The 25,998-nt window shown below is 37.3% G+C and overlaps 1 protein-coding gene across 2 annotated transcripts; it reads left to right on the plus strand.

Moving 5' to 3' along the window:
• Window positions 1–20,710, plus strand: LOC139115712 (uncharacterized sodium-dependent transporter YhdH-like). Of its 2 annotated transcripts, XM_070678031.1 has the most exons (12): window positions 1–545; window positions 7,308–7,449; window positions 9,325–9,508; window positions 11,035–11,149; window positions 11,790–11,991; window positions 13,160–13,322; window positions 14,013–14,141; window positions 14,742–14,881; window positions 15,537–15,628; window positions 16,541–16,692; window positions 17,041–17,158; window positions 17,634–20,710. In XM_070678031.1, the coding sequence occupies exons 1-12, from the start codon at window positions 441–443 to the stop codon at window positions 17,790–17,792; spliced, it is 1,701 nt and encodes a 566-aa protein (XP_070534132.1). In that variant the 5' UTR covers window positions 1–440; the 3' UTR covers window positions 17,793–20,710. The 2 variants fall into 2 exon arrangements, with proteins under 2 accessions (XP_070534132.1, XP_070534133.1); XM_070678032.1 differs by lacking the exon at window positions 7,308–7,449.
• Window positions 20,711–25,998: the final 5,288 nt, after the last annotated feature.

Consider the following 25,998-nt stretch of genomic DNA (forward strand, 5'->3'; position numbering starts at 1 on the left):
ACGGCACAACGTTAACGGTGAAGCCGTCACGTCGCCTTGCAGGCCGGCTGGTAAATTTATACCGGTAAATCCAACGGCAGTATACAGCGGCGTTGCAAAGTGGAAAGTGGTCACAGTTCACTTGGGCAAGAAATTCTTTTAAATTTTGAGTGTGCCGCTACACTTCCGTATCAGATATTGCCAGATTATTTACAACACTGTTCTTGAACTTGAAGTTACACTTTTTTACGCCGCAATCTGGCAGGAAATCGTTTTGCCGTCCGACCCAAATACCCAGGCAAAACCTCGAGCTACTGTACTACAGCTCGTACAGTGTAGAAGTTCAAACCTGGCTGAAAGCGATTTCACTGGCAGTACCAGTACAGAGAGAGTGACACTCACCACTCGCACTGCAGGAAGTTCAACATATTGTTTGTGGTAACACTGATTACAGGTAGATCATGGCTGCTTCTCCAGATGAAACGACACCTCTGAATGGACAACATGAGAGTTCAATGACCTTCGGAACTTCAGAAGGTGACCATGACCGACTGGAGGAAAATAAGGTAAAGTTATGATACCGATCATAATTTTTCAACTACAACTTAAGAAACTAATCAGGTTGTTGTTGTTTATGTTATTATTTGTCAGTAAAATTGAAGGTGGTTAATAATCTTGTTGTTGTTGTCGTCAAAAACATTTGTCAAGACTAAAGTACGTACACCAAATTGGCCTTTCATAATTGTCTGTATATAAGGACAGCACCAAATGCGAATAATGTTCTTCATTCTTCAGTATTAGTAAAGGCCTTTGTTGGCACCGGATTGTCTCATCAAAAAATTTACCCAGCAGATTTAAATTTCAATGGAAAAAAAAGACTATCACACCTACACAGACTAGAACAAAGGCGATCCCAGGGATGGCGAACAGTGCCTTTGAATATGACATGCAACAACAACAACAACATGATTTGTAAAGTTCCCATTTGCACCATTGGCATTGTTGGTATTGTTATGACGAGGGACCATATCACATCCATGGTTATAGCTCTGTGATACCTCCATTATTAACCCTTTGAGAGCCAAAGTCCTTATATACGGTACAGGAGATGTACCAGAGGACTGGAAAATTGCAAATGTCACACCTATATTCAAAAAGGGCAGCAAATCGGAGCCAGGCAACTATAGGCCCATCAGTCTCACTTCAGTTTGTGGCAAGCTTCTTGAATCTATCATACGGGACAGCATAGTACAGCATCCAGAAGCAAACAACTTAATTCATAACACTCAACATAGATTTCGACAACAGAAATCATGCCTGACCACAGTCCCTCTATAGATAGAGGGACTGTGGCCTGACCAACCTGTTAGAATTCATGGATGATCTGACAAGTTACATGGATAACGATGTACCAGTTGACATAATATACTTAGACTTTGCTAAAGCTTTGGACAAAGTATCCCATATGAGACTGCGAGAGAAAATGATGAGTCTTGGCATTAGTGGTGAAGTCCTACGCTGGGTCCAGGAATGGTTGAAAGGCAGAAAGCAGCGAGTTATAATAAATGGTATAGCATCTGGTTGGAAAGACGTTATAAGTGGTGTGCCACAAGGGTCAGTACTTGGCCCCATACTGTTTTTGATTTTTATAAATGATATCGACCATGGAATACTTTCGAGACTGAAGAAATTTGCCGACGATACAAAAATTTACCGTCCACTATGCAACGAACATGATATTAAAATTTTGCAAGATGACTTAAACAAGTTGGAACGATGGTCAAATTAGAATGGCAAATGGCCTTCAATGCAACAAAATGTAAGACTATGCGCATTGGACAGAAAAACCCAAACAACACGTATAACATGGACAACACAAGTCTACAAAATACGGATGAAGAGAAGGACCTAGGCATCACTATACAGTCAAACCTGAAACCAACAAGACAATGTGTACAGGCAACCAAGTCAGCGATCAGAATGCTAGGTTTAATCAAAAGGACTTTCACGCACAAATCCAAAGACATCATTCTTTGCTTATATAAACAGTTGGTTTGGCCAAGACTCGAGTACGCAGTTCAAACTTGGTCCCCATGGTTACAAAAAGACATAGCACTTATAGAAAAAATCCAATGAAGAGCAACGAAACTAATTCCAGAACTTCGCAACGTAAACTATGCAGATAGACTCAAATGCCTTGGACTAACAACTCTTGAACATAGAAGACAACGCGGAGACATTATTGAAACTTTCAAGATTCTACACCACCACGACTTGTGTGATCTCTCCTTTCAAAAAACATCTTTCTGCAAAACACGTGGACACAATTTAAAGTTGCTCAAACCATCAGTGAGACGCGACATACGGAAGTATTTCTTTACATCCAGAATCGTTAATAAGTGGAATAGTCTACCAGCCAGCATTGTTAACTCAAAAGATGTGAACACTTTTAAGCATGAATACGACCGCTACGAAGCAGCTACAACGATCTATAATCCACTAGGATACCTTCCCCTTTATTTGAACTGAACTGAACTTTTAATCCAGTCAATTTTTTCAGATTTTTGTCAAAATTTTTATAACAAACTGAAGCCAATGAAATGTGATGTGCATTTGGTCCAAAATTATCAAAAAATTAAGGAAAAATTCATAAAAATTGGTAAAAATGTTGCACTAAAATTTTGATGGGAACGATAACAGCTCTCAAAGGGTTAACTGTTCCATAGTTCCTCCATAATTGGTCAAACATTACCTAGCTTACCACAATTCTTTAGCCCAACCATTCCCTTTGATATGTGTGATTTGTGTTGTACTGAAATACAACCAAGGGAGTATATAACTAAGGCTTCATGGAACATAGTGAAATCTCGGCTTTGCTTTCTGTTTAATCATTGATGGCACAGTGATAATCCCAGCCACAAGTAGATCAGTGGCATGATTTAACTCTGGTTTCTTTTTATTTCAATTGTTGCTGTATGAAGTGTACTGATATCAGTTAGCTGTGATTATGATGACCCCTGACCCACAGCCTCATATAGAAAATTGCTTTGGCTGTATCAGTTTTATCTGCACATAGGGCAGGCCATAGCCCGAGGGACTGTTTTCAAGCTACTGGCTGTTTTCTGCCTTGTGAAATATTGACTATAAGTATTACCATCTGCACCAACAAACTTTTATTAGACATGGATAGCATGTTAAAAGTATCTATAATTTTGAGTTTTCTGGAAAGTTCAGAAAATTTTCAGCTAATAATATTTTCTTTATAGATTTTTGTGTCATTTTTGACCCCCCCCCACCCCCAATCCTATGTCCATTCCTAAATTCAGTTTAGTGACTGCACAGTAGCACCCTACAAGAAAAGCAAGTATCAAATACTGGTATGTTTATACTGGTAACAAAATTTCAAACATGTGACAGCAATATTCTCTAAGTCTAACTCCTTGTTTGTCATGACTGATAAACCGTGAAGGCAGTTATTTTGACTAAATAAAAAAAAATATATATATATATAAAGTTTCAGAGAAGATTAAACTCTCATGCCTTAACCTCTATCTATGGGTTTTTATAATTCAGGCATATTGACAAAAAGTCATGGTGAATACCAAGTGATTACCACTTGTATGAAAAAACATTACTCAGCTATATTTGAGCAAGATAAAATATGCTTATTTTTATGTACCATTACTCTGCACTGTTGTTACCGTTGTGAAAGTTGCTGGTACTTTTTGTGTACATTTTTGTCACCAAATGAAATGTCAAAACCTTTATGATAATACGACTAAATTTAAGCATTCACTCTAGTCAAGCTGGTACATGTCTTGAAATAACTTTTTTGTGCAAAGCATACACACTGTGCATGTCTGGTTGTACATAATCATGCACCTGTTTACAATACAAATTTGTGCGCTTTCAGTGACCAGAGTGAGGCTTATCAATCATATATTCGATATTCCAAGTTATCGCCATCACTGTATGTGAGCTCTTCCCTTTTGGACTCTTGGGGAATAAAGGCCATTTTTGGTCTTTTTTTGTCTTTACCACCTGTGCACTCCATGGTATTGTGGAGAAAAATATGAAATATTGTTTTAAAGGGTTATTTTTAGAGAGTACCATATTTCCTTTATTGTATGTTAATTGATTGGGAAGCTATAATAAAACCTATCTTAAATCGTTTGTTATACCCTGTTCAAAACTGAAAGCAATAAACAAGTAAGCCAAATTACATCAACAGGAGTGGCTTGAGCCATTCATATATATCTTGTTCACATTGGCAACCCAACTGAAATTTGGGCCGACGCAAAATAATTGTCCTTTTGGGATTAAATTTGGTCCGTGTCCACACTTACCGGTACCAGAATTAGGGCCGACGTAACTTTACCTTCCTTTGTGACCTCTGACCTGTCAAAGTTCAAAATGGCGCATTTGATTAATGGCACGCTGTTTCTACTGTTCATGATTTTCCTGCGTTTTTACGCACAAGAAGGGCAAATATGACTACCACTCACCCTTTTAATCATCGGAGAGATCTTCACTATTTATTGGATGAGCATATGGTATATATAAGACCGCGGTGGAGAAATAACCAGTGCGCGGCATTTTTGACATGCCTCTCTAGTCTATTACGTGCACTGTGGAATCGAATGACATGGTCTCGTTTGCGGAACAAAGGTTGGTGGGAAGTTCTGCGTACATGGGATGATATTAAAATGTAAAGACTGGATTGAAAACTTTCGATAGGTGTAAACTTTAGTTTCAAACGTCGTTTGTTTTGTGCGAATAGGGTGACTAGTTCAACTTCGATCCATGGCGGAGGCCTGGTCAACTGGGACCAGGGCCGACGTAACGTGTCCACACTGGCGATTTGCGTCGGACCAAATTTTGAGTCGGCCATGAACCCCCCCTTCTCACCGGGACCAAACTGTGTCGGCCCAGGGCCGACTCAGCGTGTCCACATTGGTTTTTTACGTCGGCCCCGGCCCAGGCCCGGACCTAGGCCGACGCAAAGTCGTCAATCTGAACAGGCAAATACTGCCATAATCTTGAACAAAGCCATTTAAACATGTATTTATTTATTTATCTAATCTGCATTGTGATAGCAAGCAAACTGATTTTCTGTATGGTTACTGGTAACTGTTTGTGTTTCTAGACAACTGCAAATTCCAAGCAAATTATGATGATCCAGTGCCAACATAGGTCTCAGCTAGGCGACTGATGCCGTATGTTGTGGGTTCGAATCCGATTGAAAACTATCCGTATTTTCTATCCTGGGTCGGTAACACTGCTGGTGGACAGAATTGTCCCCGAGGTTATCGTTCGCCCAGTTAAAGCGATGAAATTCGTTTCTTCGCTTCGATAAAGTGTGTATGTGCGATGTATGATAGTGAGCATGCGTGCGTGAGTGCTTCACAAACTCTACAACGTGTTGAAAGGTCTCAGTCAGAAAAATGTAACAACTTAGCCGGCTATTGAACCACTCTTTTTTGGGAGTGGAGATTTAGCCGACTGGTTCTGTCTCAGGCCTCTCAGCTAGGCGACTGATGCCGTATGTTGTGGGTTCGAATCCGATTGAAAACTATCCGTATGCATATCAGAATTAATTTATTTATATGCCAAATTTGCAGAAATAATTTGATGGTAATTTACATGATGACGCTACGAGTATGACAAGAGTGTATGGCTTTGGCTACACCGCCTCCCAAGTCCGAGCTGGGGATGTGGGGTAGCCAATGGCTGTTTACATGATAGCGCGCCGTTGTGTTTTAGGTTACCAGATTTTATCAGGATATTAATGCTGTCTTCTCTGCAGTGCGAATTTTAAGCTCTTTGCTATAGATACGTATACATCCTTATTAAGGTACATTACTTGGTACATTACTTGGTACATTACTTGGTATATTACACGGTACATTACACCACTTTTTATCATAAATTATGAATACAGAGATTTCTACAGTAATCATTTAAAGAATTTAATCAAGACACAACAGAAAAAATTGCGTGTTAACCACTTTTATGTCAGGCCTATACTGCCAAATCAGTAAAAAGTGGTACAAAGCTCAAACTTGTACGTATGTTCACCTGCATGTATGTCAACAGCGGATCAAGTCTATAAAAATCATGTTTACACTATGTTTTCAGAGGCCTTCAACTTTTCAAGCTTTTGTGAGGGTAGTTTGTTCAAACTTTCCTAAATGAATCTTTCAACCATAGTCTTTCAAAATCAAGAACAAAAATTGGCGGTCACTGTGCAAATTTTGATACTAGAGAAACAAATTACCCAAAATTTATTGATATTTGAAATTCAAAATGGCCGCTGTCCCTAAGTTAACTTTATGGAGTAAAGTAAAATTTTCATTTTTTGATAAACAAAGACGATGGAAAGTTTTCTCACTCCAAGAACTCTAAAATGAACCCCCACAAGTGGTAGATCAGAAAGGAATTGTAAATGTCCAAATATCTGTCCCCAAGGCACATTCTTCCTTAAAGTTAACTATATGTTTTCAGGGGCCTTCAAATTTTCAAGGTTTTGTTAAAATGTGACAAATGAGACATGTGGGACATGTTGTGCCTGACAAGTTTTAACCAACTTGACCTGATTGGGACTTATGGTATGAACTTGAAAGGATAAAGGTTAAAAGTAATCAGTATTTTGTCCAGCATAAGTATTGAAATACAGTCACACTGTGTTAGAAATCAGTGCCTGTCTGAAGGACCTTTCATAATAAATGAAGAAAAATACTAGTATACATAATGTTGAATTGCTTTTCAGATTAGCTTTGGTCTAGCAGTCATCAGTTTTGCCTAAGGGTATTACCACTAAACCCTTTTGATTTGAAATGGTCAAATGAACTTAGAAAATGAATAGTGCATAGTTTTTACAGGTCAAATCAATAAAGAAAATCATGATTTTAGAAGAGTCTGAGACATGTTTATCATGTGTAGAATATAAAATTAAACACTGTTGGCAGACTATGTAATTCTCCCCGTGTTAACCTTTTACCTGCCAGACAGTATCACTTCCCCATCTGCCAAGTCAGTAAAAAGTGGTATTTAGCCAAATAGTATTTTCACCCACTTGGCTTGGTATGTCATATCAGCTTCAGTCTGTTAAAATCATGTTTACAGTATCTCTGTCTTCAGGGACCTTCAAATCTTCAAGTCTTTGTTAAAATGCACCATATTGGACATGTTTTGCTTCACTAACTTTAACCAACTTGTCTTGATGGTGACATATATGAACTTGGCAGGAAAAAGATTAAACTTCAAAAGGAAAAAGTTGTACAGCAGCTGTCCATCTCCATTCACTCCTTTCATTTCAATTATTTCAGAGTAATACAGAGACCAATGAAGCTCCCAGAGGCCAGTTTCGTTCCACAATCAGTATGGTACTATCGCTGACTGGCTGTGTGGTTGGCACTGGTAACATTTGGAGATTTCCTAGAATTGTTGCAAACAACAGTGGGGAAGGAGGTACGGTACATCCTAACCAGTTTTCAATAGCACAGCACGCAACCTTATAACCTGTTCACACCCTGTGTCAACATAGACAAGTCCACATTCACCATTGTTTTGTAGATAAGTGAGGTAAACCATTGTAGTGATAGGGGAAAGGCATCATGTCCCCGTGGGGTGAGGTGGGTTACTGACACATGACTCAAAGGGATACAGTGATTGGGCAAGACCAGAGTAGCGGACTCACAATCAGAAAATTGAGGATATTGGCCAGGTGATGAAAACCTCAACCAGTAAATTGAATTCAGCCCCTTTAATTTTCAGTAAATAAATAAATAAATAATGAAAGGAGGGTAGCTATATGAAAGAAAGAAAGAAAGAACGAAGGGTTTGGTGTTTTTTCAGTATATTTGCTGAATTTTACACCAAAACATGATTAATTGCCAAGCCTGTGCCCATTGCTTATGATTTATATAGAGGCTAACAAAGCATCAGTCTGTAATATGTTAGAAATAAACTCACCAGGTCTGCCCATGTCAAATTCATAATCATCAATAAAAGTGGCCATTGCATAGGGCATACTGTCGTTATTAACAAGCTGGATGAATGGTGTACAGGCATGTGTACAAAGAAATAAAAAAGCCCTCAGGGGCTGTTAACAAGACTTAAATTAAAGTACATCAGAGGTATTGTGTGGGTAATATATGTCTGAGTATGTTATTATCAGGGCAGAGGTAGCAATCTGCTTCGGCGACCTTTCAACTGTAAGTGCCAGGATGTAAATAGCTGTGATTTTCCATGGATTCATATATTGGTAATAAATGAAAAAAAAATCCAGAGGCGCAAATAATATTACTTTGAGTATGTTTGAAGAGAAAAAAAAATTGGTGATGATTGTAGCACATCTAAAATCCTCGGTGTTATTAAAAACAAATTGTCTAGTTAAGACTAATGTATCAGTTTGTAGGGAATAGAAAATACCATAGACTAACTCAGCACTCATCATTGGTGGAAAGGAATCTGTGAAATTCATGCTTCATTTCAACAGAATGTGTCAATTGTCAATTATTTTTAGCTATCTCATCATCACGCTCTATTTGTGCAGTAGACTTGAATCTATAAACAATGATTGACTGTAACTTACATCTTGTCATCCAGAAACTATATATTCTAGATTTTTATTTAAAATAAGTTTTGAATTGCAACTGTCAATTTATCTACAGATTTATTAAGGATGTAATGAAAATGCTGCTGAAAATTGTGCATTTCAGAATCAACAAACCTCTAGCATTCTACTATGCGTGGTTCCCTTTTTTGCATATCAATACATGCAATTGTACCGTATCCATGAAGTTGCGGTCTTTGTCATCGTAATATTGTATAGGTCAAAGGTCACCGAAAAATACATAATTTTGGCACAAACTTCTGTATACCACATGTACCGTTGCAAGAGCTCGACTGTCAGACATTTCCGTTGATAGAAAGTGTAGCCACTTCGATTTTGCCCAGTTGCTACAGATCTGACTTTGAATAAAAAACATGCACTCATAGCTTGGTGGTTAATATCTGTTTTCACAGAGAAGCATTTGTACATGCACGACTGATGACCATATAACCATACACATAATCAAGCTGGATTAGACATCACCTGTCAGTGATAACATTCAACATATCACACACATGCAGGCTGTGTTGACTACTTTAACACCAGGCATTTCAACATGAATTTCTGGAATAGAACAAGAAACTATTTTATATATAAACAACTTTTCTCAGAATTATATAAGAAAATTACCGCTAATGAAGCATCAATTTTCAGAATTTCCCCACATCAAATCCTCTTCAAAATTTTCTCCATGTAGAGTATAACTTTAATCTTTGAATTATTTACAGGTGCCTTACATTTCCTGATAATATGGGCGTTCTTTCTGTTTATGTGGTCCATGCCCATGATGCTGATAGAGTATGCAACTGGTCGATTTTCCAAAGTTTGCGTTGTGGAGTCTTTCAAGAAGCTGTTGGGGCCTCTCAATATGTGGTGTGGAGGAGTCATTGTGATCGCAACGCTAGGGATTTCGTAAGTACTGTGTGTTGTACTTAATTGTTAACCTGTAGTAATTTTGCTTCAGATGGTTTGTGCCTCGAAAGTGAAAGACTTTCGCTCAAACTTTCCCGAATGAAACTTTCAACCATTCTCTAAATCAACAATAAACATTGGGGGTCAACGTGCTCTAGCGAAACAAATTACCCAACATTTTGTGATATTTGAAATTCAAAATGGCCTCCATTCCTGTGTTAACTCTATGGGAAAAAAAATTAAAATTTTGGATTTTCGAAAAACTAAGGCAGTGAAAGTTTTTATTTCTCCAAGATCTTTAAAATGAGCCCCACAAGTGGTAGATCAGAAAAGAATTGTAGAAATTTGAGAGTCCCACTATCTGTCCCCGAGGCGCGCTCTACCTGTCTGCGCCTCAGGCTGCATGTAGTAAAAGTTGGTTTTCTAGTAACGCTCCGCTTAATTTTATGGGAGAGGATAAACTTGCTGGTCTTGTCATGTGCATACATCTTCAAACCATTTGACTGGTACATGTATGTACAGTACAATAGAAAAAACAGTCTTCATAATGTTCGTTCAGCTATATGAGTTAAAATGTACTGTACCGCAGACAAAAAAGAAACAAGTCTTACATTTGTGAGGGCCAACTTTCTAGATTAAGAAACATAAAGTATTGCAAATGTATAAAAATAATATAAGCATTTACAAACGTTTAAAATTGATACACATTGTAATCAAAAACAAAATTTTTGTGATTGTGTCAAAGACATGTCTCATCAGATTACTAAAACGTGTTTCCAAAATGCCCCAACTTTTAGGCACGGACCAGATGTCAGTGTCAATGTTTCAAAGCACTTTTTTAATCACATTATTTCTGGCCCCTGATGGCCTCAAAAGAGAGTTTCAACTTTTCATGGAATGAGTAATTCTCAATAGAAAGCATTATTAGCTGTTTTGACCTGGTACTGCATGTTATTTTCCCCTGGGCGCTTTAAATAAAATTCATTGTTTGCCCTCCGCATGCTGGTAGGTTTTCAGAGAAAATTAAGAAAGCAAACACAATGTTAACACTATTACAAATAGATTATTATTTTTCCATAAGGAACCAAATAAAAATTGAGCTTATGTTAATACACTGGTGTTTTTTGTCCGTGCTTGTCTTTTTCTGGCTGGCTGGTTGGTTTTTCAAAAATCCAAGGATGGCAAACATAGAATTTTCTTTAAATGGCCTAGTTATATATACAACTGTGGGTTTGTTTTGTGAGCTTTGTATAGTTTGTACATGCACAGTATACCTCACCATCAAATATGCATCCTTCACCTTGACAGAAATTTAAAAATACCTTTGAGTACAGAGAATGTAACCAAATTCTAAAAATCCCATTGAAAAATTCCTTCATGATTTTACTTTGAAACACAAAACATAAATTATCACTTCTTCTAGTTATATGAATGAATTTTACAATATGCCCTAGGCAGTAGATTTGTAAGCTGAATTATAGCTTGTCCAGTGTATATATCAAGAGTGAATATAATTTTCTTTACAGGTCATACTACTGCACTTTATGTGGATGGAGTTTGTATTACTTTTATTATTTCATATTTTATCCACTGCCTGAAACAGAAGATGAGAGCACTGATATCTTCTATGAGTATACCGAGGTAGTGTATCAATTTTTTGGCTTTTTATTTGTTCATGTAGTACAGCACAGAGAAATTTAAGTAGGATAGTCAGTATATATCGCCTTGTAGACCTGTTGGACTGCGCAAGGGCAATAGCAAGTGCAAAGTACCAGTGTTCCCTGCCTTGTAGGCCAGGTGGACTGAACAAGGCAATATCAAGTCCATTATATTGTCTTGTTGACCTACTTCCAGTAGACTACAAAAAGCCAATAGCAAATACAGTTTACTGGTATTTCCTGCCTTGTAGACCAGGTGGACTGAACAAGGCAAGATTAGGTCCAATATATTGCCTTGTAGACCTGTGGGACAGTACAAGGCAATATCAAGTACAGTGTATTTCCTAGCAAACCTGTTGGACTGTACAAAGCAATGTCACATACTTGTATTGAGTTGCATGGAGACCTGTTGGACAATACAAGGCAATATCACATGTTGTATCATGTGCAATGTAATATTGTCTTATTCATCCTTTGAAAACTTGCAACACACTGTGATGCAAAAATCAGTATGAGAGTATCATTCACTTGAAAATGTTTATCAGCTTATTGAAAAAGACAGATAAATTGTAACATACTTGAGGCACAATGTTCTTAAATTTCACTCTGCATTCTGTCAACAGGAAGGAAGTTGGCCAATTTTTACCACATTCATAGCAGCTGTGATTGCTGGTGTGTCTGTATTGTGGTCTGTGAAAAGTCTGGAGATTGCAAACTCCATCCTGGTGCCAATCTTTCTCTTGTTGCTCCTCTTCAACTTCATCTGGGCCATGACCTTGGAATATGCTGGTTCTGGTTTGAAATTCCTGTTTTCTCCAGACTGGGGTAAGTCGTCAGATCAGGATTGAGGAAAAAATATACAGAACAACCCATTCACATTTAGTGATAAAATGCACAAGCAGCCTTTTTCATGCACCCTCACATTTTCCTTTTGTAAAATATTCAATTTTTCTTTCTGTAACTCAAAATTACATCTGTTTATTAAGATAAGGTACGTCAGTGTTATATAATTACATATATTTTATCAGGATAAGCTGTACCCCCCTGACATTGGAGGGTCTCGTGAAACAATTCTGCAAGTTCAAATTCTAACCACCATTTAAAGCGGCCCCATCAGAACGACAGTACAGTGTTTTTATTAAAGTCGAGCTACCTAAACAATACATTTTATTGTAATGTTGGTCAGTGGGCACAGAACGGTCAGTTTATCATATAGCTTTTGATTTTTGTCCCTGAGTACAATTTACATGTAGGCATGTAATGTTCACCATGTTGGTGGTTGATATTGTGGTGTTAGCCCAAGATATTAGGTGTACATTCATTCTTTGCTGTACATTACTTTTACAGTCGTCGTGCCAAGCATACTTCTCTAAATAATTACAGTTACATAAAATTCCATAAATTGGACGCAACAATTTTGTAAATTTTGGGAAGTGAACATTTTTGTAAAGATGAATTAGATACTGGCCTGGCTTAAAATATGAGTAAAGCATGAAAGCAAAGACAAAAACAGAAAGCATGTACATGTTTATTTACCAAAAATGGCATTGAATGATTTTGGCAAAACCCTGTTTGGAAAACTACCGGTAGTGTATATCCCGCATTTAAGGTAGAATGTGCCTGGGGGACAGATATTCACACTCTCAGTGTTTTCAATACATTTCTGGTCTACCATTTGTAGAGGCTCATTTTAAAGCTCTCAAAGTTAGAGATCATTTCAATGTCTTAGTTTTTTGAAAATGGAAACTTTGATCCCTCAGAGTCAGAGTTAATTAATGCAGGATGGTGGCCATGCTGAATTTAAAAAATCTATAAATGTCAGGTAATTTGTTTCTCTACTGGTAAACTGTTCACACTGTGTCCCCTGATTTTTTTTCTTGCTTAGAATGGTTGAAAGTTTCATTGGGGAAAGTTTTAGCAAAACGATGCATAGGATAGTCGTTGGCTACTTCTTTGTCAACTTTACCAATTTCACACTGTCATCCTTGTCCAGCCCTGCTCAAAGAACCAGTAACGTGGATGGATGCAATAAGTCAGAATGCCTGGGACACCGGAGCTGGCCATGGAGAATTCCTTTCCTATGCCAATCATATGACACCAGATAATGGAGTTGTAAAACTATCATTTGGTATCCCATCTCTAAATAACTTGGTCAGGTAAGTAGAATTTACTTTTCCATATATTGGAAGTACCTGTATTTGCAGTAATAGTGATCTTAATCAATTGTAGAAAGTTGAGTTGGCATATCTACTGCCGTCATTTGCTGGAGTGAGGGATATAATTACTATGAGTAACATACCGGTATTGTATTTCTCTTTTTGAATCACCGATTCATTCTTTGTTGAAAAACATTCTATGACTTTTTTGTGGGCACTATCAAACTCGGCAAAGATCAGTTGGATTCAAAAGCCAATTGCAGCTTCTTAAAATGTTATTAATTCAGAATTGTTTTGTTGTGTTCTACGGCAAAGTCAGACCTCTATAAAGAGAAATATGTTGGTAAGGGAATGAAGAGGACAAACCCTTTGCAACCTGGCTTGTGTGAAAATTTCCACAAGGTATCACCGGTTACCAGGGGAGGTCTGAGGCCAAGGAGCTGAATCAATACTTTTTCTTCAAAAAGAGAAAAGTATTCTAAATACTTAAACACATCAACCAGGGTTTTTCATACATCTTTTATCGGTGATAGTTTCACCTGCTCACCCCCCTGTACACAGCCTCAGGTCCACATTAGACATTTATGACAATGGGTTCAGGCCAAACCATGATGGTGAAAGGGGTCATGAATGATATGACAATCTACATCAACGATGGTGGTATGATTTTGCATCTTTTATCTGTAACAGTCTAATGAATGGTATGACGACATATGCGTCAGTGTTTGCTATAGAGACTGCCAATAACAGAACTACAACGGAGATTGTACAAATTCTGAAAACAAATGGACCTGGTAACACGGGACTGACATTTGTATGGTAAGTGATTCACCCTTAGCATTGTTTATAGTGTCATAAACATTGCACTGGTTAAATGTCAGTGCATCTATACCTTGCCCATAGTGTCATCAATTCAGAGGTCAAAGTTCATTGAAACTGGAATCTTCTCTGACCTAGATTTTTAAAAGAAAATCAGAAAATATATCTACTCACAATCTATTGCAAAAATTAGATATACTGTTCTTGAAAAAGAGTTAGAAGAAAGTGAGAAGGGATCATCAATAAATATTCACATTCATGATGGATTAATTTTGCAGAATTGATGGATGTAGAAGCCGAGAGCTTGGGAACACAATTCTCGTAGAATATAGATCAAGATCTTGACTTACTGAGACAATGTGGTTTTCAGGATGAATAATGGTAGTCGTTTTACTGTGGCTGTTTTCCCAAAATTACCCTTTTAATACTTTGAAAGTTTGGATTATTTTATTCAGAAAATTTTAATCTTTTCAAGGTAGCAGTAAAAGCATGACGTAAAAGTTCATACTGTATCCAAAGAAAAGAAAAATCACAATGGTTTCCACTGTTTATGTATTGAACTGAATATCACATTGAGTCAATATATCCATTTTATTCCAGGGTGCCAATGTTGTATTCTACAGTAGGAAGTGGAGGAAAGTTCCTGGCTATTGGGTTCTTCCTGGCTACCGCTTTTGCCGGAATCAGCTCTCTTATAGCTCATCTTGAACTCTATGCAAAAACTTTGGAAGACTTTGGAAGTAAGGAAATCTTACTAATGATCTGAAATTTCAGTATTTTTCCAATGATACAACTGGGTAGCAGCTAAGTTTTGATCACTTTTTATTTTCCAATTTATGGGATTATGATAATATACTCAAACAGCATCACATATTAAAAATGGATGAAGGTATATGCTTAATAGTAAATGTTGCATGTGTCATAAACAATACTGAACATTAGAAAAATGAGAAACTTTACAGAATGTGCATGTATGTAAATACCACATCCTTTCTAGGTCTAAAAGGGAATGCTTTCGCTCAAAAAGCAGTGAGCAAGGGACAGCAACATTGTCATGTTCTTACACCAAACAAATATTTGATAACTATTGCATTTACTTGTTATAGTGTTGTTACAGTACCCCCAGGGAATGACCCAGGGATATAACACATTACAGTACACAGTTTGTACATGTCATGATCTTGACCAGTCTGGAAGGCTGCTGTGTAAAAATGCTTCAGTTTCTAAGACGATGGAAATATGTGATCTCTGATCATAAAGTGAAAAAGAAAGAAAGAGGAAATAAAAATGATTCATACATTGTTTGTAGAATTCCAAAAGTTAACGGATATGATATCTGTAAGACAGCTTTGTCGCATATTGTATACCATTTCTTCAAAGTAATGTTTTTTCCAGTTTCTAGGAAACCAGCAGTTGTATTCTGTGCCCTAGTAGTCTTCATCATCAACATTGGAGCTTCAGTCAGTATAGATGTCCTAGTTAGCATGGTGAGTCTTCAATAAAACATTTAAATCAGGAACACGCAGCTTTGTCAGACAGAAAATCAGTGGCAAAATGATTACAACTCTTGGTCTGTCATATCGGTATACAGAGAACTGTGATAAGATTATGATTTGAATTCTGTCAAGTAGCAGAGTTTTAGTTTCAAACGTGTTAAATTTTTCACAGCAATCTGTTCTGAACGATTGAAACAATTTTTCAAAAAAGCTAAAATAAACACATTGTGGTATGCGGTAAGGGATTGTTGTCCTGATGTTGGCTGAGGTGACTGGAAAGAAAAGCTTGTTGGAACACTGCAGTATCTAAGATTGTGTTTTGTGCACCTTTGATAGGCTTTGATCTTTTCCATGTAGTATTACAGAAAATGATGTGTGCTTACCCATCGAATTTGTACTTTAAAAAATCCAGAAGACAGAGAAAAAAATTTAAATAGACAAAAGCATTCTCAAAATTACTAGGTCACCACAAATTTTTGTGTCCATATAATGTGGAAGACTCATTAAAGTCTATATGCTTATTGACAGTCAGTAGCACCAAATAGTTTTGGTTGAACACTTAGTTTGGCCCCAAAGAGGAAATAAATTTTCGCTAAAATATAAATACAGGCAACAGAATTACCTTAAAGCACACAACCATTTTCAGTAAAGTCAGTAACACTGCATGAAACAAGCATTCCGAGAAAGTCACCCTAACTTCAAGAAAGAGTGTTGGAATGCAGCTAAACCATTTTCAGAAAATCCTGATGAAGGTAGTATGTGCATAGCATATCTAGGTTAGTATTTTCAGTGAAGATTATTTGAAGATTGGAGATTGGACAAGCCACATTCCAGTTTTCCCAAACGACACAAATGTATCACACCATTGAAAGGTTCTTTCAAATTTGTCTTATCATCATGCAGGATTATGTCTGGGCCTACGGCTTGCTTATATCAGGGTTAATTCTGCAATATCTTGTTGTACGATACGGATCATCTCTATACAGAACTGAAGTCATCAATGATTACGGCAGGACAGACTGGTATCTACCCAAAGCTTGGGAATGGCTGGTTAAGTAAGTATGAAGATTGGTCAGGTTGTATATTCATTGTGTTACCATTTTGTCTCATGTTTTCTCATTTGTTTTAAAAAGAATGTCAGACCATATAATTTGCCAGTATCATTCTACTATCAAGTCTATATTCTGCCAGTATGTGATTTGTAATTGTAAAGCTCTGTCAGATTATACCTTTTTAAGATTGTGTATATAGTCCCATGAGACTAAGATAACATGAAGTGCTTGGCCAAAAATTTAGTAAACCAAAGTCAACTCTAGGGGTTTTGGTGAAGGTCTTGTCCTTTCATCTGACTTGCAGTTCACTCATAATTTCTCACAAACTGCCACTTGTGTCTTCTGTTCCAGATTCATAGCACCGCTTGAAGCGATTGTGCTGATTGTGTGGTTCTTCATCGATGAAATCATCACCACGGATGATTGGTACAAACTCGGTACCACCACACTCATGAATCTCTTCATTCAGGTAAGACAAGCGTTTTATTCTACTCTGGTGTGAACCTGTGTGTGTGAACTCCACTGACATGGAGACATCATGGCCTAGATAGGGTACCCAACTCACGATCAAAGGACGGTGAGTTCAAGACCCGGAAGTGGCCAGAGTAGCAGACTCACTGTGGGAGAATGGTCAGGTTGAGATTCCAGCACAATGTTTTGCCTTGAGCAAGGCACTTTACTCTTCACTATACTCCAGTAGATGGTGGGTGATGGGTATCTCATTATGTAACCGACTTCCCACCTGTTTGATGATGGATTAAATAAGTTAAAGCAAACTAAACATGTCTAATGATTGACGGAAGAACACTATTTGTGTTGTATGTGGCACGTTTGATCTCACAGACGTACTTTATCATTATTGCTTGTCTCTGCACAGAGATAATCTGTTTTTTGTATGAAACAGAGATGCATTTTCATTTCATTCTGATTTTCTTTCCTTTCAGTGGGTGGTAGTTCTAAGTGCCCTCATAGGAGCTAACTTTATCTACGTCTACTTGTGGTTGCCAAGGCGTTCCGGAAATTATGAAGCGATGACTCTGAGTGACGGAGAAGTGTCTTCCCAAACAACCGAAAACTTGCCAGAAAAAGAAAGTGTATCCTAACGGAGGAAACTTATCAGGTCTTGTTTGAGCAATTTCAAACATTTTACTGTAAAGGCTTTAATTATTCACTGGAATTTCAATTTTGCTACTTTTGCCGATGGATGAAATCTGCTACATTAAATGCATAAAACAATGGATTCTATTGTCTGAATGACAAATCCCTGAATTAAAATCCCAGTGAAAATGTCTCAAACATCAAAATAGTGTTACCGTATCTGTCAGTGAAAAATAATGCTTTTACAGAGTCGATTGTTCGTAGGTTGAATATCTTCCTGTCACAAATGTCCAGTACTTTTGATTTCCGTTCAACGATAGCAATAAAGTTACATTGCACTGGCAATGTTTGTGCATATACATTTAACGAAGATTTTAACAAAAATTGTTTCATTTGGATAATCATGAGTGTACATTTATCTGTTGACTTTGGAAACATATCGTCTTTTACATTTAATCAATGTTTCCAAAATGAATGCAAAACAGATGAAGCATTCAAGCTGTGGGTCACACACATTTGTAGTTATTGAAAGTCTAGAATGTTAAAATACATATTTAATGCACAAAGGCTTCATTATACATGTACATTATTAATGAACTTGAGGTTTTTGTGTAGTGATATGTTTCGGCATTTACAAATGAAATCTATGCATGGCAAATGATGGCAGCCATTGTGCCTAGTTTTTGCAGCTGATATTGGTTGCCTGGCAACAGCAGAGTGGTCAAACCACAAATCACCTTGTGTCTTGTCGTATTCAAAGAGTAACGTGTGTAAAATATAGTGTGTCAGTTAAGTATTTGGAAGTAAGTTTCAATGAACAGAAATTTGTGTTTTTTTAAGGCAGCTCTTTGTGGACTTGGATACCCTTTTTAACAGTTTTGATTTCAAGAAAATGGTCAAATGTTTTTTTGAAATCTATTTTTAACTCAGATGATGTTGATTTATAAACTGGCATCACACATATCTTTGCAGTAAATTTTGCCAAGGTTTTGCTTTGTAAATGCAGCTATTCTGTTTAGCTTAACAATATCAAATCCTTTCACGGAAAAAAAATGCAAAAAAAGGTATAGCTAATGGGGCTTTATATGGGGTTGAAAATGTTTTCCTGATGCAGTGAGAAACTGTACCCTGTGTCAAATAATACAAAGTTGAACAAAAAAATTGTCCGAGATTGAAGACTTTGTTCAACTTTATTGCATGGAGGCTGTTTTGTTGTTTATGAGTCAGCTGAAATTTACACGTTGTACATTACAAACATACTAGTATGTTACACCAGGCAGCTATTGTACTATCATCCCTTCTTTTGCCCAATAGAATGAGGCAGACTTATTATAGGAGGTTGGTTTCATAATTTTGTGTCTTTTTAATCAATGAATGGTCACAATAATGCTTCATCTTTGTTCTGAGAGACAGGAGCATATGTAACCATGGTGATAGATGAGTTTGAAAGCATCACCTGTGAGTTAACACATACTTACTAATTTAGACCAAATTGCTGCCTCAGCATTGAAACTGAAAAAGCACGCTAAGTTGCTTGTTTTCACAAATGAATTGCATGTGTACCAATGATAGTATAGAAGGTTATTGCTACCTCAGCACTGAAACTGAACAACCATGCCAATTATGTTATTCCAACAGGAATTTAAAGGCAGGGGGAGCCTATAAATACCCCCTATCTCCCTGGGGATTCATAATCCAACATGAGTGGCACATGGTAACAACGTCAACGAATGCTCCCGAAAATCTGGATCTTTCAACAACCATGGTGTAAATTAAAGCACTGTTCCAACATATTACGTTTTGTGAATACTTGTGGCATCACCCTGTTGGCGAAATTCTCTCATTTTTTCCATTTTAAGTTGATTTTTTATGCCAAAACTGCTTCGATGCTGTGTTCGAAGCGTCCAACGAACAATAGATGAAAGCATTCAAACAGCTGCCAATCACGAGGGGACGCGCAAAGGTGCAAACGATCAAACATTTGTTGTGTACATCGGATCGATTACGATGTCAACAATGAATAAACGATTCTTACTACTGAACGAAAAAACTTGACCAACGGTTACTGAACACGCGCCTCAATGAATTCAGACACAAACGGACTACTTCATGGTTTCAAGCAGATTGCCTCTCCCTTTTTGTTCGTTGATATGTGTACCTGTAGGCCTATGAATGGGTGATGTTTTTGTTGACCTGCAGTACGATATTTTACGATAGATCGCCTTTGGAAGTATGTTGTGGCATAGCCCTGCGTACGATGACGTGTATTCCCGGCGTTATACGGCCTCCCACCACAGCTCTGCTGATTACCATGGACAAAACCGGCAACATGCGGATCAAATTTGGACGGAGCACGATAAACTACTTTCTAACTGTTTTCCGCCGAAATCAACTCGATTCCGATCTACATGTATGCAGCCTACCCAAACCACTCAACCGCTCACAGACTGCGAAAAAAATGCTCTCGTGACATCCAAAACCGTTGTTTGCTCGCGATGCACGGTCAATGGCTCATGCAGTGGACGGGCATTGGATACGTTCATGCCACGATGTCAACTCTACCCACGATTACATGTATACAGGTGCCCATGAGCTTCATTATTTCCTGTCGGGTCGGGGTGATGAAACTAAATCGTGATTGATTCATCTCTGTCGGATTTGACCAAAAAGAGACACTTGACATAGATTATAGCATCAAATGTTGACCGTTCAGACTGAAACATGATAAAAGATCTGAAGATCGCCGTGATCGGTGATGTCGTTCTTCTCTTTACGTTTTTCTGAGCTAGTTTTTTACTAAATTGTTCGAGTATTAGCTGACGTTTTTTTGAAAACTTAATCAACTTTTCTTTCCCAACCAGGGCACAACATTACCTTTTTTACTTTCATGGTAACCTAGGATGAATTAAATCGCAGATTAATAGACTCTTATGTTCTTCCTCGATTGTCTGTGACTGATTTTGCTATCTCCATATCGATATTGCGTTCGCACTCGGGTGTCTTGAAACTTACGTCATTCACTGAAATAGTTTTCGGACAAACTCAAGAAATTCGACAACTACTAACGAATAGTCGGCAAAATTTACAGAGACAAGCAATAATAACTATTGTCATTTTACCGTCTTTTTTACCATTTTTGCCGACTTTAGATAAACGGACTCGTTTGACGGAAGCAGTATATAACGATCTGAGTTCCCATATTTTTACCCTACCGTGTGAGTGTAGTATTTGAATGAGTGAGATCATAATCTTACGCTGTTCCGAGTGGTCTGGAGATTTTTTATAATATACAATAAATTGACCTTATCAAAATTATTGTTTTACATTGCTTGGATATTGATACTTTTTCCGTACGTTTTGACTGTTGATTTGAAGTCTTTTGATTCTCCATTGGCAGCAGCACATGTACGGTTACAACCGCCATGTGATGACCAGAGTGTGATTGTAAAGTTGTTGGGAAGTTGTTCAGAAGAAAAATCATTTTGTATTTAGAGGCTTCAGTTCGGGATTTTTCAAGATAAACAAATCATTATACATTTCCTACGTCTTTGAAACGGGGATTACGGTAATGTGATGAATGTGATGAAAATTTTGTGAACGTCTTTGCAATGTGTTCCACGATGAGTGTGAACTGATTCTTTGTTAGTAAAAATCGTCAGAAATGGTCCAGTGACCGTGATAAAATAAACACAGATGCAAAACCATTGCGAGGAAGATAGTAAGAAATTCACATTGCAATATTTGCTGTCGTATTTCTCAGCAGGAATAATCAATTTTTACACGTTGTGTATAAGATCAGCAAGCAGGTGTTCGGCGGTCAATTGCTTCTATCATAATGATCTTGATCGCAGCTATTTGGCGAGAAGACAGCGGGTACTAATAATCTCGCAAAATTATTGATATCATGTCTTTGTGTTGAAAATTTTCGATCGGAGGCAGCTCAAATCAACAGCCGTGATATATTCGGAATCGTGTTCTCACTGGACACCGAACTACCTGCTATCAACAGTACGTTATGTACCATCGGCGGTAACACATTGTCGTAATCTTGTCTAATTCTGCCCCGCCGTTTGTACAGTCCAGAAATTTCAAAGCTAGATTTTTTCACCCTGACATATAATACAGCGACCTTGCACACTAATGATCATTCCACTGTTTCTGTTGGGGTTTGTTGGTTTTTAATTTGCTCCGTGGCCCGGTAAGATTTTTTCAATACGATACAAAGTTTGAAATTTTTTCAAGGTAAATTTAGTATATTCCCAGTTTGTGGGTAAAGTTTTCTGGAGTGAAAGTTTGAGTTGACGCTGATAGAGTAGACGTCGAGCCCGGCACAGTTGACTGGGACCCGGTCGGTTGGGGTCTTTTAGTCCAGAAACCTGCAGCAGAGTTCTGTATGATCACCGTTCGGCATTTGGGTGATTTTTTGGTCAAAGTAATGCAGTAACAATGTACGCCAGATTTTTTGTGTTGTTTTTGTCACAACTGTCATGTGCGTATACGGACGGTTTTCGATTAAAAACTGTAGTAATATCCAGTGCTCGTAAATGCGTGCAAAATTTATTCAGTGACTGTTTACGCAGCAGTCGTAAATACGACTAGGATTTACCACTACGTAACAACTGTAAACACCGCATCAATAGTCCATACGAAAATTTTGTGCTGAATCGAGGGAGATAACAATTGCGGTAGAAAAGGTCAGTCCATCATCCGTCAAATTTGTTGATCGAAAAATCTTCACTGAGCGCCAACTACATGAGTGGCAGTTATAGTTGTACACGTAGTTCTGTGGGCTTTCCGCTGTCACTTGTTACGAGCTATGTTCAAAGTGCGTCAAGCTACGAATATTTTCATGTACTGAGTTACAGATATCGGTGAAGTACCGGGTACATTGATTTTGTTCAAAACCACTGCCTGTTTGTTCCTCGTGTTGTTTTTTGTGTCCCTAACGTCGACTGGCTCTATGTGCGTACAAACATAGCAGTCGGGATTAAGATTTCCTGGATAAATAGATTTATTCCGCCTCTGACGCAAAGATACACACTGTTTTACATGTGCCACTCCTAGGCCCTGGGATCGATTTCCATACCTTTAAATCACGCATGTACCATTGTAGAAGATCTCTTTCCATGAGTATTAGTCAAAATTCAATAACCACACAGCTCTGGGTTGTCACATGTTAATCATATGTGTTGCCATCAACATATCAATATTTGTAATTCAACATACTGCATGCATGTACGTTGTGCCAATATACCAAAAGACATCTGAGCCAGCTTAAGGTAGAACGCGCCTCGGGGACAGATATTCGGACTCTAAAACTTTACAATTTCTTTCTGATATACTATTTGTTGGGGTTCATTTTAAAGCTCCTGGTGTAAAAAAAAACGGCTTAGTTTTATGAAATTCGAAAATTTTATTTTTCTTCATAGAGTTAACACAGGTATGGCAGCCATTTTGAATTTTAAATATTGGTATATCTTGGGTTATTTGTTTCTCTAAGTACCCAAATTTGCATGGTGACCCAATTTTTATTCTTGATTTTGAAAGAAAATGGTTGAATGATTGCTATAAGGAAAATTTGTGCAAAAGTTCAACTCTTTCACTTCGAGGCGCATACTACCTTAAACTATCTCTTTTATAAGGCCTCAGACCAAGGTACAATTTTAAGCGTAGCATTAATTAGCTTGCCATATTAATTGTAGCTAGAAAATATTTACAGACTTCTCATATTCACCAGCTTTCCATTTATTTTCTGTTCATTTGCAAAGACGTGATGGGCTAGAAATCATTTATTTCCTCATGTGCTGTTTATATATTTAGATCAGTTTGATTATTTAGCCTACATTTAGTTTTATCCATGTACTATATTTACATAGTAAGTAAAATTTGTGTAATTTACTGTGATGGTTGGTTTAAGTAACTTCTCAGGTATTCAGGTAACATTTTAACCAGTATGTGGCTAACAGGGTAAACAGTTTAACCAGTATGAGGCTGAGAAAGTGTACTGTTTATTATCAAATGTGTTGTTACCTTCAGACAGACAGTTGTCTGGGGAAATGAATTAAGTGACCAAAATTATCCCATCCTATCAAGGATAATACTTTCAAAGAGATGATCATTCTTATCATTAGAAATGATAGATGACTTTCATGAGGAAGCTAAGAACAAGAAATTCGTTGACAACAAGTAAAAGTGTATGAAATTCTGTGACAGAGGTTCACAAGTATAGCCAAGTTCTTGTCTGATGGTGAGCATATTCGTTCATTTGGAAGTTATGCAGGCAGTTAACAATATTTCAATGTTCTATTTGATAGAAATTTAGTCAACGGTTGGGAAGCAACAAAACATTTATGTCAACCAAGGAGACACTGAAAGGTGTAGATTGTCAGTTTCTACCCTGGTGCCCAAATTTTGGAAAAAAGACTTCATCAAATGCATACCTTGTGCAATGAAAGTATGTTTCTGTGATTGTTCCACAAAACTGACACATTTGTAGTGAACAGAGTTCTTAGTCTGACATAAAACAATTGCTTTTGCCGTTGGATGGGTCATATTCAGTGTGTTCTCTTTGCCAAATGAGGGTACCACTTCTTCAAAAAGTTCTCTCGAAAGAATTTACGGAGACTACACAAGGACATTTCCAAATATTCCTTAATTTTATGATGACTTAAAATATTTTGAAATGTCATTCATTGAAGAATATGGTACACTAACCGTCATATCCCTGTCACAGCATTTCCAGACCATATACTCACACACTGCAAAAATCATATACAGTCAAAGCTGTGTTCAGTGGTCACACAAGGGAACCAGAAAAGCGACCACTATATGGAGGTGGCCTTTCTACAGAGGATGGGTGTGCCTTTTGGTGAATTTAGGAAAAGATAAGAGCACTAATAAAATTCAATATCGAAAATCTCTGAAATCATGATACATGCATTTTATTTCTAAAACAATTGTGATGCAGCTGTAAAAAGTAGTCAAAATAGACTCATTTCTTGCTTTCAGTCTAAGAAATTATTGACAGAGGACGTTCAGAGTCGAAAATGTTGACCATTGTATGTAGGTTTTGTACCAAAGTGGAGCAATTACATGTGGCCACTGACCACATAAGAGAGGTGGTGGTTCTGTAGAGGGCCTTTAATATGTAAAATGTTGAGGGACTGCCACAAAGCAACCACTATAAGGATGTGATCGCTCTGTCACCGTGATACAGGTTTAACTGTTGGATTATAATAGCCTTCTAAAATTTATACATGCGTATGTCCTTTGCTGTCACATAGGTAATTCTTACACATTTTGTCTTTATCATCATAATATACCAGTATCTGCAATTTATAGTAAATCCTTTGAAGAAGTTAGAATGTAAACTTATGTCAGATAGGTTTGCTCCTATGCTATTGGACTCTTAAATGTGGATAAAAATAACTTGTAATAATGTTGCAGGGACTTCTTAAAGGCTCCTCTGAAATGTAAAGCATAACTATTATGACGATTGAAAATTTACATGTAGTAAATCAGGCTTTATGTTTTTTTTCTGTCATATTTACAAATGATAAAGTAGTTTGATAACAATATGTGAGAGCAATCATGTATCAAATGTTGTGCTTTGGGTACTATGTGCCTCAAAAGTGAAAGACTCGGACTTTTGCTCAATCTTTTCCTCAATGAAACATTCGACCGTTCTCTTACAAAATCGAAAATACAAAGCAGGGGTCAATGTGCAAAGTTTGGTACTAGAAAAACAAATTACCAAACATTCACCGATATTTGAAATTCAAAATGGCCGCAATACCTGTGTTAACTCTATGGGGAAAAATAAAATTTCTAATTTTCGAAAAACTAAGCCCGTAAAACATTACTGTACACCAAGTGCTTTAAAATGAACCCCCATGAGTGGTAGACCAGGAAATTATGAATGAACTGTCCCTGAGGTGCATTCTACCTAAAAAGTAAAAAGTTCATGTTGTGACAGGTTTCTGTTCTATTTATAGAGAATACTCTTGATATTCTGTTGTACTTTTCTGTTGACATTTTAAATGGGGACGGTGCTTTGCTGATGCACGGATTCAATGCAAGTATAATGTACATTTTATCGGTGGAATAAAATTCCAATTGTTCTTCCAACAATTGACCTTTCCTGTAAAACAGAATGTTTTTATCTACTCAGGAATGTTTACATGTAAATCACTTAGAAAACAATAAAACTAT

The sequence above is a fragment of the Ptychodera flava genome, chromosome 17 (assembly GCF_041260155.1).
Source record: "Ptychodera flava strain L36383 chromosome 17, AS_Pfla_20210202, whole genome shotgun sequence".
In the NCBI taxonomy this organism is placed as follows: domain Eukaryota; kingdom Metazoa; phylum Hemichordata; class Enteropneusta; family Ptychoderidae; genus Ptychodera; species Ptychodera flava.

Bases quoted from the DNA above. Each gene is read 5' to 3' on its own strand.
- LOC139115712 (XM_070678031.1), top strand. From the start codon at position 441: ATGGCTGCTTCTCCAGATGAAACGACACCTCTGAATGGACAACATGAG. The intron at 7,450-9,324 runs GTACGGTACATC...AATTATTTACAG, and splicing joins AAACAACAGTGGGGAAGGAG to GTGCCTTACATTTCCTGATA. The intron at 15,629-16,540 runs GTGAGTCTTCAA...ATCATCATGCAG, and splicing joins TAGATGTCCTAGTTAGCATG to GATTATGTCTGGGCCTACGG.